This window comes from Leuresthes tenuis, unplaced genomic scaffold, assembly GCF_036924035.1.
Source record: "Leuresthes tenuis unplaced genomic scaffold, fLeuTen1.0.hap1 SCAF_20, whole genome shotgun sequence".
Taxonomy (NCBI): Eukaryota; Metazoa; Chordata; class Actinopteri; order Atheriniformes; family Atherinopsidae; genus Leuresthes; species Leuresthes tenuis.
In genome coordinates this window covers 3606942-3619582 of record NW_027325374.1, presented here as the reverse complement: position 1 = coordinate 3619582, position 12641 = coordinate 3606942, and the positions used below count along the sequence as shown (strand labels likewise).

The window sequence follows — 12641 nt, the reverse complement described above, 5'->3', positions numbered from 1 at the left end:
TTAAATTAAAATAAAAAATATAAAATAATAATAATAAAAAATAAAAAAATATAATAAAATCATGTTAATGTGCACATTAAATTAAAATACAATAATAAAAAAATAATAATAAAAAATAAAAAAATATAATAAAATCTATAAAATCATGTTAATGTGCACATATCATCTTGTTTTTAACATAATTAATGAAAAACAACTTAAAGTGCAACATTAAAGGCAGATTTCCCTGCTTTAACTGAATTTGGCCTCATGTCTGCAGCTATAAACAGCGTTTGTGATGCTTTAACCGGTCGGATTGTGCAACAAGGCGCTGCATATCTGCCGCTGTGATGTCCGGTTGTGGAGCAGCCTTCGTTTTCACTCCTGTCAGTGATCCGAACGGATCACGGATTAGTGATGATCCGTTGCACCGCTACTTCCAACCAATCAGGACGCCAACACTGCAGTAAACATGAAGCAGCCATTTCATCTCTGTACCCAGCGCTGAACCACAGGAGCAACAAGAATGATGCAAGCTTTAAAAATATAAGACCAGCGGCTGTGCTGCTGTCAGCTTTGGGATCGATTTTAAAATAATAAGCTGGCGTCAACCAACTAATCCTATTTGTCGTCTCCATCATCCTGTGAATATTTTTGTGGAAATCCATTGAACTTTGAGTTATCTTGTTGTATTAAATGTGAATATTTGTAGACCTCAAGTGTTATAAATGAGTAACAACCTGTAAATATCTGTTATCAGGACACACCGAATATCAAAGCAAGCGTCCTGCACTCAAACAGTCAAACTGGAGTTCATGAAACTTGGACACAACCTGAGAGAATCAGCAGTGTCATACATGAAGTATGAACTGTGGTATTTCACAGGATAAGTGAGGAAATATCCAACAGCTGGGACCGGGCCATAAAACGATAGCTATCGAGGAAAAGTTATGAAAAGGAAAGCGATATGAAACTTTGATTACATTCGTCCATCTTTTAACAGAGAATACGAATAGCCAATGACAGCGAGAGGAGTGTCGGGCTGAACCAATCACGTGGCTGGAATAGAGCCATGCCGGCAGCTAGAGGGATGATGCTGATAAGAAGGGCCTGAAAAGGTCGTGATGCTGATCCTCCCCCAATAAGAACTGGTTCTGCCAGAGGTTTCTTCCTGGTTCTGCCAGAGGTTTCTTCCTGGTTCTGGTTCTGCCAGAGGTTTCTTCCTGTTAAAGGGAGTCGTTCCTTTCCACAGTCCCTCAGGCTCAGGACGGGAGATTGGACTGAAGACAAGTTTCGGTCCAATCTGTTGGTTTCCTTAGCTCGGATATTATTTTTGAATTGGCTCTATATGAATTAACTGGATTATAATTACAATGAATTGAATTCCAATTGGCTTGAATTGGACTTTATTACTTAAGTGCCTTGAGATGCCGATTGTTGTAATCTGGCGCTTTATAAATAAAGTTGAATTGAATTTAGCTGTGCAAAATCCCATCTATGAGATGCCAAAGAACACCATAAAACTTTCCTGTGTTGTTGTTTCATGACCCACACAGAGGCAGAAGTGTGCGTACGTGCACTTTAAAAGCACGACAGGCCACATACGTGCACTTTAAAAGCACGACAGGCCACATACGTGCACTTTAAAAGCACGACAGGCCACATACGTGCACTTTAAAAGCACGACAGGCCACATACGTGCACTTTAAAAGCACGACAGGCCACATACGTGCACTTTAAAAGCACGACAGGCCACATACGTGCACTTTAAAAGCACGACAGGCCACATACGTGCACTTTAAAAGCACGACAGGCCACATACGTGCACTTTAAAAGCACGACAGGCCACATACGTGCACTTTAAAAGCACGACAGGCCACATACGTGCACTTTAAAAGCACGACAGGCCACATACGTGCACTTTAAAAGCACGACAGGCCACATACGTGCACTTTAAAAGCACGACAGGCCACATACGTGCACTTTAAAAGCACGACAGGCCACATACGTGCACTTTAAAAGCACGACAGGCCACATACGTGCACTTTAAAAGCACGACAGGCCACATACGTGCACTTTAAAAGCACGACAGGCCACATACGTGCACTTTAAAAGCACGACAGGCCACATTAAAAGTGAGAAACTCATCAGGGAATTAGAGAACAGGGAAACTGTTTTATTTGGAGATTCCACAGAAAGTCAAACAAAGACATCATCAGAGCTGCTGGAGGAGGGCTGGCAGCCTGCTTTATTCACACCAGATTAATGTTTCTGGAAGCCTGAAGCAGTTTATCAGCCAATTTTGTGCCATAAACTCAAAACAATCTCCAAAAACGTTCTTTTTCTTAAGCCTTATTAGAAATCCTGCACAGCCATTAACACCCAACCAGTTATTTCTAGCACCAGCAGTTAAATAAGAGCAGATTACTGCGTAAAAATGAATGATAACCATCAGAAAACACAATGCTCCCATCGTATGTTCAGAAACTGTGCGAATGTTTGTACAAAAGTTAGCCTGCGGGGAGCGTTTCCTTTGCCTAACTTTCCTGCCCAATCATTCACTCTATGCTCGTAGCCATGGTAACCCAGACACATGTTTTCTGAGTGCTTAAAGAGAAAATACAAGCATAACCTGAGCTGCATTTCAGCTGGAGGAACCTGTGGCTATAAAAGGAGATATGGGGGGGGGGGTGTTAATACTTTAAGACCATCTTTAATCTTTCCAGTGGAAAGTCCAATATTCCTTTTCTTTTCCACCTTCTGCCTCCGGTTTAACATCCACAATGGACCCCAGGAACTGTCCCCACAGGGAGAAAAATGAGAAGTCGCAGCCAAAAGAGTTGAATCAGAGCAACAAACCGTCTTTGTTTCGCAGTGGTTTTGCTCTGAAGCACAAATAAAAACACCTAAAACTGATTTTAAGTGGATGGAGACAAGAACTTCCTCACATTTCTTCTTCTAAGGCAATAACAAAGTCAGCCTTCTATCAACCTTAAGAATATATCAAGGTTAAAAGCTCTGATGTCTCAGCAGGACCTGGAAGAACTGGTCCATGCATTCATCTTTAGTCGGTTTGATTATTCTAAAAGCATCTTTAAAAAGTCAGTTAGACACCTGCAGCTCATCCAGAACTCAGCTGCTCGAGTCCTCACTGAGACCAAAGAAGTGGAGCACATCAGTCCAGCTGTGAGGTCTTTCCACCGGCTGCCGGTCCATCAGAGGATAGACTTTAAGGTTCTGATGCTGGTCCATCAGAGGATAGACTTTAAAGTTCTGATGCTGGTCTATAAAGCTCTGAATGGTCCAAAATGCATCAGTGACCTCCTGACCCACTATGAACCTCCCAGACCCCTCAGGTCATCTGGATCCAGTTCTTTATCAGTTCCCAGAGTCAGAACCAGACCTGGAGAAGCTGCATTCAGCTTCTATGCTCCACATGTCTGGAACAAACTCCCAGAAAGCCTCAGATCAGCTGAATCTGTTTAAAAACGGAATCATATTTTAACTCCTGATTTTATCTTTCATATATATATTTTTTTCTGATTTTATCTATTGTTCTTATTTCTTTCTTTTGTTTAAATTTTAAATCATGCTTTTTATTTCTTGTTTTAATGTCTCTGTGAAGCACTTTGAATCACCTTCTCGTTGAATTGTTCTAAATAAACTCGCCTTGCCTGTACGATGATCTCCCACAGAGAAGCTTAGAAGCTACAGTTCGTCTTTAATGTCTCCTTATGCGAGTCTCAGGGTCACGATTACGCGTTTTCACGATTAATTGCGATATTAAACTTCATGAAAGGTTAATCGTGACGTTTCCTAAATACCGTCAGTTTCACCGCTTTTGTTGCTTGGTTTTCGGTCCTTTAGTTGCAGGAGGAGGCGTCCCGGTCCCACAGGAGGTAAAGCATGGAAGAGGAAGAGCTTTTCCCCCTGAAAAACGCTTAAAGTCAGCCGTGTGACCAGGATGTCGAGGTGAATAATAACTGGGCTGAGTCATGCCAATGTCTAACAGGTAGAAAATACTTAGCCGAACACGTCTCTTAGTAAGTCATCAAACCGTTTCAGGGTCACTGTCCAATGGCCTGAATGAGAATTTTACATTTTTAATATTTTACATATTTAAGTCCAGGTTGAAGAAACATCTATTTTCAGCTGCATTTGAATAAGCTTGAGTTTCAAAACGGAATCATGTTTTAACTCCTGATTTAACGTTTTTATCATTTTTATTAGAGTTTATTCTATCTTATCTTTCATATAATTTTATTTTTCAATTTTTCAATCTTGTCTTTATTGCTCTGATTTTATCAATTGTTCTTATTTCTTTCTTTCTTTGTTTAGATCTTAAATCATGCTTTTTATTTAATGTCTCTATGCTATACAAATAAACTTGCCTTGCCTACACAAACAGGCACTTTGAACATGGAGTAAAGCCGTCCAATAAGTTCCAGTTTGAGACTTCTCTCTTATATTTCAGACAAATTCAAACATTTAGGCCCAAAAAGTTGGGAAGACATCAATCAGGATGTCTGGAACAAACTCCCAGAAAGCCTCAGATCAGCTGAAACTCTCAGTATTTAAGTCCAGGCTGAAGAATCTATTTTCAGCTGCATTTGAATAAGCTGGAGTTTCAAAACGGAATCATATTTTAACTCCTGATTTTATCTTTCATATATATATTTTAAGGTTCATGCCAGCCGCTGACTCATATGTTTCCATTATTCTGAAGAGATGAACCGGGCCTTATGTGTCTAAAGCAGGCAGATTTCACCAGAACAAGCCAGAATCTCATATTTCAGACTGGATTATGGTCATATAATGGTTGACCTTCAACTCTCAGCACATTAACTCATATGTCTCTGTGTGGAGGGGCAGCAGCTTGGCACCCATCAAAATCTCTTCAGAAATTTTCTAGTTTCTTTCTTTTGCTTAAATTTTAAATCCTGCTTTTTATTTATTCCGTTTTAATGTCTCTGTGGAGCACTTTGAATCACCTTGTCGTTGAATTGTGCCGTATAAATAAACTCGCCTCGCCTTGAGGAGAGAGAGCAGCTTCAGGATGAGAAAACAGTGAAATCGCAGCAAAGAAATGTTCATCTCTAATCTTTTGACAGCGATTCTGTGCCGAGACACAAATAGAAACACCCCAAATCCCTGAAAAGTGTGTAACATGGATGTTTTAAGTTGACTCATGGTGACACTCACTTCAGGAGACCTGATTTGCCTAATCTACCCTTAACCTTTGACCTCAGAGGAGCAGACCCAGAGGTGAGTTTATCTTTTGGGAAAAAGAAAGCATGACTCACAACTGCAATCAGATGGAAACCTGCAAATATCAGTCCTCTAAGCCAGTGTTTCCCAACCCTGGTCCTCGAGGCACCCCCCCCCCCTGCATGTTTCCCTGCTCCTGATTCAAATGGATGGATCAGGTCCTTAAGTGATCAACACTAAAATTCTATTCTTTATATTACTATTCAATACATATCTATACATACATAGCCATTCTAAGCCAATTGATTCAATACTGATATAGTCCCAAACATTTATTTATTATTTATTTATTTATTTATCTTTTTTCTTATTTATATTCATAATTTTTTTTTTTCAACTAAATGTAAACTAACAAAAGTTAGCTTCAGTCTTATGCCTGTCATCTCCATGTACTGTATATATGGAATCATTATTTCTCAGTATTTATATCCCGATTTCATGTACAGTGTTGAATGGGTTGAATGTTTAAACTCTGCTTAGAGCTTAAAGATTCAACCCATTCAACACTGTTCTAAACCAAATCTAAACTGCATCTGAAATCTAATAAAACTGAGGAAAGGTTAATGGGTTTAACAGGGATTGCTCACTTCCAGCATCCTTAACTCCCATTGCACAGCATCATGTGACAAACCTGCACACTGAAGCCAGGGTTGACACCTTTAACTGCTCCGTCTCTCTGTGTTTTATCAGTTTTCAACACACATGGATGTGTTTTTCCATGACTTATCGTCTCCTGTCTTCTGTTTTGTAAAAGCAGAAAATTAATAACTTAAGAGAAAACCTGTTAAAGACTAAAAAAGCGTGACATTTGTTATTCCTAGAAAGCACGGGACAGGCGGATGCTCTCCACCTTTTCCATGGCAACATTTCAGCTGCTATCCAGGTGCAGCAACAGGAAAATGACATCCTTTATCCTCCCGCCTACGAACCTGTGACTGGCTTCGGGTCAACATGAGCGTCACCAGAAAGATGTGCACGGTGCAGCGAAACCTTCCAGGCAGACCTGGACCACACAATGCAAATCACACAGCGCCTCTGCCTTCAAGAAACAGACATTTTGTGTTCAATAACTGTAAAAACCGCACCGTACAAGGAGATGGTGGCACTCGGTTATAAGCAGCTCCACTCAGACAAAAAGCTTTCAAAGCCAACGTCAAACAAAGCACTTACGGCTAATTTTTCCTGCCTGCTTCAAATCAATCGTTTCTAATCGAGAATTCTTTCACAAGCTCAGATAGAAATGTCACAGCATGCGATGCAAGAGCTAAGAGTTAACATAAAAGTGGGTGCCAACATGTGACCAACACTGAATGCAATGCAGAAAAGGCAAGCAAGCATGCAAAGACACAATGGACTTATCCTATTAGAGACAAATCCACACAGGGGCACAGATTTATGCTCAAGCACAAACACAACATTGGCACTGACCTTGAAGCTCCAGTAGTTTGGTTGTTGCTAAGAGGGAAGAAAAACAAAAAGGAGAGGGCAGGGAGGGAGGGGAGAAACAGGATCGAGTGTGAGACTTTGTCCTCATGTATCAAGCTGCAGAAAACCACAATACAAAGGAGAGCAAAACACAGGGCTGGTTAGAACCAGAGCTCAGGGAGAAAATGCCTCGTCACCGAGTTCCCATGTGGCGAAGTGCGAGTGATACCCCAACATGTGACTAAAAGTTCAGAAACGCACCGTTTTCAGGCCGTAAGCAACACCAAAAACAAAAGGCCTGGTGAGAAAATCATGTACTAATTACTGTGATGATAGCCAGATTAGCTTGTGTTGTCCTTCACTGCCATCATAATAGGACTTTAATTGCTTGTAATTGCTTCTCAGCAATTAATCAAATGTTTACGGTGAGTTCACAGACACACTAATAACGTGGGCCAAAGCAGCTCCTGCAACGAGCCCCTCGGTCTCCGCAGATGCCGAGTTGGCTGTTGACCCAGCGGCAGGATTAAAGCGAAGCGAAGCTGTGGCCGTTAAACGCGTTGCTATGACGACACCTGTGGCTCTGCAGGGGCCCGTTTGCACCTGCAGAGCCGAGTATGATCCAGGCGGTTATCTTCCACATGCATCCCAGCGCCACCAACACGCCGCTGAGCAAACTGTGATCCAACCTCTCTGAACCACAATGCCCCTTCCTCTGGGTGCCGTTCATCACTCTGTCAGAAGGTCTCCTGTTACTTTATCCTTTATGCCTCCTTTCAGTTGCTCCCTGCCTCACAAATCAACAAGCCAATTACGCCTGGCTACAGCAATGATGCACAAAACACATTTTCGGTGTTTCTAACCTTCCTACAAACAATTGTTCGTGGAGAGAGCCAAAAATGCTGAACTCATTTGCCAAAACTCTCTGATAATGACTCTGTTTATTAGCTGGGCCCCATGATGGTGCATCAACCTGCCCAGGGTGAACTCTGTCTGCTGAGGCACTATATACACCATTTTTCGGGCTATAAAGCGAAATAAAACTCAGAAAAGTCAAACTTTATTCAACTCACTTGTTTTACTGATAGCATTGAGTTTGAAATCCGCTTCGTCTCCTAACAGGAGCCATTTTTGGGGCAGCAGGTATAGAAAATGAATGGATGGATGCACACACCTTGATGTTGAAGCACAGATCGTATTACTCCGCGAGGCTCCTGACTACGGTGGCCCGTAATGCTCACTTCCAGCATCCTTAAATCCCATTGCACAGCATCATGTGACAAACCTGCACACTGAAGCCAGGGTTGACACCTTTAACTGCTCCGTCTCTCTGTGTTTTATCAGTTTTCAGCACACATGGATGTGTTTTTCCATGACTTATCGTGTCACGTTATCTGTCATTTGTTTTATAAAAGGAGAAAATGAATAACTTAAGAGAAAACCTGTTGAAGACAAAGTGTGACTCGTGAAATTTGTTATTTCTAGAAAGCACGGGAGATGACTAAAAGTTGAATAAACTCTACGAGCGGCAGAGCTGAGCCCCACAGGCGGATGCTCTCCACCTTTTCTGTGGCAACATTTCAGCTGCTAAAATGACTGAATGGATGCCAACACCTTAGTGTTGAAGCACAGATCGTATTACTCCGCCAGGCTCGTGACTACGGTGGCCCATAATGCTCAATCCATCGAGCAGTGCAGCTTCGTAGCTCACCGAGGCCGAGCTAAAACATTTTGACTGATTTTTGAGCATCGTGTACCACATAAAACCGGTTCTAGGTCAGAAAGCACAACCAGAATTAATCCATATATCAAGTGCGAAAAATACGGTAAATTGCATTCTATGTTTTCTGAAAACTTAATAAATAAACAGCCGGCTCTATTTCCTGAGGAGGCTCTGGTCATTCAACATATTATCATCCTGCTGAGGATGTTCTCCCAGTCGGTGGTAGCCAGTCTGCTTTGGTTTGATGTGCTGGAGCAGCAGGAAGGCTGGCTCTGTGCTGGCGGTCCAGCTGGACTCTTTGTTGGTGTCTGAGAGGAGGATGCTGGGTAAACTGCATCCTATCCTGGACACTCAGCCTCTCCACCAGGTGCTAACCTCGCACAGAAGCACCTTCAGACTCATTCTACCGCTGTGTCAGACAGAAATATATATATATATATATATATATATGCCAGAGGAAGTCCTTTCTGACTGTGGCCATCACTGTTTAACGCTTCGACCTCAGAGGGTCAGTGGAAACTTCTCCTGAGGCCAAAATGTCACTTTATCCAAATCACTTGTTTGTATATCATTTATTTAATTGTATTCATTGTATTGTATGTACTATGAATGGTAATTTTGTTAATTGTGTTGTATTCTGTGACTTATGTTATTTTATGTTAGCTTTATTTTATTTTTTATGTCATTACTTTCCCACTTTGTATTGTAACTATTAAATAAAGCTTCTTGAATCTCAGCCTTGGAAGAAACACCAAATATGAAATGAAAACTAATTTAAAGGCCTGTAGATTCTGACCATTTTCTCCAGTTACTGACTTTGCCTTTATGTTCGAGTGTCGGCGGTGTACCTCAGGGTTAGGTTTCAGGCCCACTACTTATTAACTTATCCCCTAATTCAGTTTAAATGTTTTACTCTTGACATCTGTGAACTTAATCTTAAACTCATCTCGGGACAGAGCAGGGCTTCTCCACACTGGTACCAAATCTAGGGGGATAGACCAAAGTTTTCCCTCAGTTGCAGTCCGTCTCCCACCAGGCTTTCTGGGTGTGATCCTTCACAGCATATTATCATTTCAAGCCCATAAATAATCTCTCAGTCTGCATACTTTCACTTAGTAATCATCATCACCATCACACTCGCATCCAGCAGCACCCCCATTCTCGCACTTACCCTGATTACAGTTTGCATTGATTAACACAACTCTGCTGTCTCTCATCTTTCTCAAGTTCCTCTATAATCTTGAATTGCTCCGGCAATCAGCTTCCCCTCTTTCAGAACATATTACCGCTGTTCTCGAGCAGCTTTCTGGTCCTCAGGTGAAAGAACATATTAACTTCAAGAGACTGCTTCTCACCTTAAAAGCCTCTGATGTGTATAGATTTTCACACCAACCCACACTGCCTGATCCTTCTATACTATTCTCATCCATGAAAATCGATCCAGTCTGAAGGTCGATGGCTTGATCTCCAGCCTCCCCGGTTGAAGTAGCCAAGACACTGAACCCCACATTGCCCTGATACTCCCAAGGGCTTTTAATAGTCAACAAGTACATAGAAATGTATAGAAATTTACAGATTTTCCTGCACATTGTTGGTTATTTGATTTATTTATCATCTAAAACAGCGAATTTGCTGAATTCTCAGCGTTTTTAATTAATTAATGAATTAATTTAGCAAAAAAAACATTCCAGTCACTCTAAACCTTGAGGAGTAGAGTTGATTGGGGAGGGAACGATGCAGGAAAGCTTCTCCGATGTCAATTATGTCGTCTTGGTCCGTCAATTTTTTATAGACCTGCCCTGTTTCACTGAGACCATGCCTCTGTGCACAAAGACGGAAACAGAGATAGAACTTCTGACTGTGGAACAGCTTCACTGCTCTAACCAAAGTCCCATTAAACATCTGTGGGATTTACAGGGAATCAGTGCCGGACCACAGTTCTGACAGAGTTCACTGGCGAGCAGAGGATACACTTCCATGGTTCGTACACATACTTGTATGTAACTGGACTCATAACACCACTTTATAAGAAAGGTCAAAGCAGACTCCATCTGCTAAGGAAACACTCCTGAAGACCTTCTTTGACACCGTTGTGGCATCAGCCATTTACTCTGGAGTGGTCTGCTGGAGCAGCAGCATCTCAACCGCTGACAGGAAGAGACTCAAACTGATCAGGAAGGCCAGCTCGGTCTTGGGTTGCCCCCTTGACCCCATGCAGGACACCATCAGTGCACCAAGCAGCTCCTTCAGCAACAGACTCCTTCACCCCAAGTGTGTGAAGGTCCTTATCGCAGGTCCTTCCCTTCCTGCTGCTGTCAGACTGCTTAACAATCACTCAGATACTGTGAAATAAGATAAAATGTGCAGAAATTAATGTGCAACAACCACTATTCCACTGTGCAACTGCTGCTATTGTTGATACCATCTTTCTCCAGCAGCAAGGCTCTTTCTTGCTGCTGTAACAATGGGAATTTCCCCATTGTGTAACAATAAAGGTAAATATAATCTAATAACTTTAAGTTGCATTTACAGATACAAGTTCAGTTATAAGTGGTATGTGGGTCACTAATTAAATCTTCCAGTCAGTATTTCATGAATGAACAGTATAACCGAATCACTTCTACTCGGTTTGACCTTGTGTAATTCATACAATGCAGCTTTGCCGTTTTTATATTCGATATTTAGTTTAGATTTTTCCACCAAGGAAACCATGTTTTAAATAACTTTCATAATTTTTGATACATCTCAAAAATATCTCAACAATTTTTCCATCACAAGACGTAGCAAATGGCTACAAAAAAAGTAATTAAACAACTGAAGCCCACCCAGAGATGGGGAGTCGCACTTAAGACTCGAGACTTGACTTCAGACTTGCCCTCAAAAGACTTGAGACTTGACTTGGACTCAAGGTTTGGGACTGATCTTTATTCAATTCATTCTGACGTATGACCAGGCTGATAGCAGGCCGAGCGCAGCACAGCCTCACGTATGCGTGCAGCCGTTGATATCAAAGCTACTGTAACCACGGCAACATCAAGCTCACCTGAAACTGCGCCATATGTTGTCCCATTTGGTTATAAAGCGTTCACGCAGACAGCAAACAAACGAACGGCCACTTGCAAAGTCTGTGGCATCAGGATAACCTGAAAAAGGACAGGTCAGGCTCTCTGTAATGTGAAAGGGAAACTTAGCGCATTTCAACAGGTAACGCTAGCAAACTAATCAAAGTAAGTAAAGTAAACAGTGTTGTAAACTATGTGCAGATTATAGCTTCATTGTTCACAACACGGCGTTGCTGATTTATCTGCTTTTACAGTTTCAGGGACACCAGGTTGACTAGTTCTCATCCATGTTTAGCTTCACAAAAGTTTATTTAAAACGTAATATAGGTTACAACTTCTTCAGTGACTTGAGACTTGACTTGTTATTGGTCCTCAAAGACTTGAGCCTCGACTTGGACTCGATCACAAAGACTTGACTTGGAAAAAATGACGTTAACAGACGTTCCAGATGCGCTATAATAGAAATCTTATCAAAATGTGTCCATCAAATGGTCACGTTTGGGGAATAATGAGTAGGCTTTCAGAAAAGAAGACATTCCTGCCTCTCTATCGTAAAGTGAGGAAGGTAACCCCTTGTTTTTGGAAAGGAGTTCTTACAGACATTTGAAGTTCTTCATCACAGAAACCATGGCCAATTGTGGCTTATAATTTCATCTTTTTTTCTCCTACTTCAGCGTCACAACTCCACATTACCCTTAAAAAGGCTTGGTCCAAATGTGCCTCATGGGAACCATTTTCAAACCACACAGTACACCACATAATCTGTAATATAGCTGCTAAAATATGGTTTTCGTACAAGCAAAGACAAGCACATTATTTAAAGAACCGATCTGAACACAACATTATCAGATGACACAACCAATGTGAAAAAACCTCCATTTTACATTTTAGTCTCTATGTCTCACTCGATTGCTGCTGTTTTGAAGACTTGTTTGCGCTTTGCTGTGATCACCTCCTCACCACATTCCTTTTTTATGTCACTATAAATGTTAACATGGAGGTTATAAAGCTCGGGGTACTCCACCACTGCTAAAACTAAATACTTGTCCATCTCTTCTCAGTGGACAAACAAAGATGGCTTCTTTTATTTTCACTAAAACCGATGCTGGCACCTCAAAGTTTGAACACATTTACTTTTGGAGACAGGCATGTGCATTGAAAGCAGTCAACAACAACACTGTACT

The 12641-nt window shown here is 41.4% G+C and overlaps 1 protein-coding gene across 6 annotated transcripts in view; it reads right to left on the bottom strand.

Annotated features, from left to right (window-relative positions):
• Positions 1-12641, bottom strand: part of srcin1b (SRC kinase signaling inhibitor 1b) — an 89758-nt gene that overhangs the window by 62174 nt on the left and 14943 nt on the right. For 5 of the 6 annotated variants that reach the window (XM_072373648.1, XM_072373647.1, XM_072373650.1 and 2 more), the window contains exon 2: positions 6676-6702. The exons of the other annotated variant lie outside the window; for it this stretch is intronic. In XM_072373648.1, coding sequence (XP_072229749.1) covers positions 6676-6702 — 27 coding nt within the window. The remainder of the gene's footprint in view (positions 1-6675; positions 6703-12641) is intronic. 6 annotated transcript variants of the gene reach the window in all.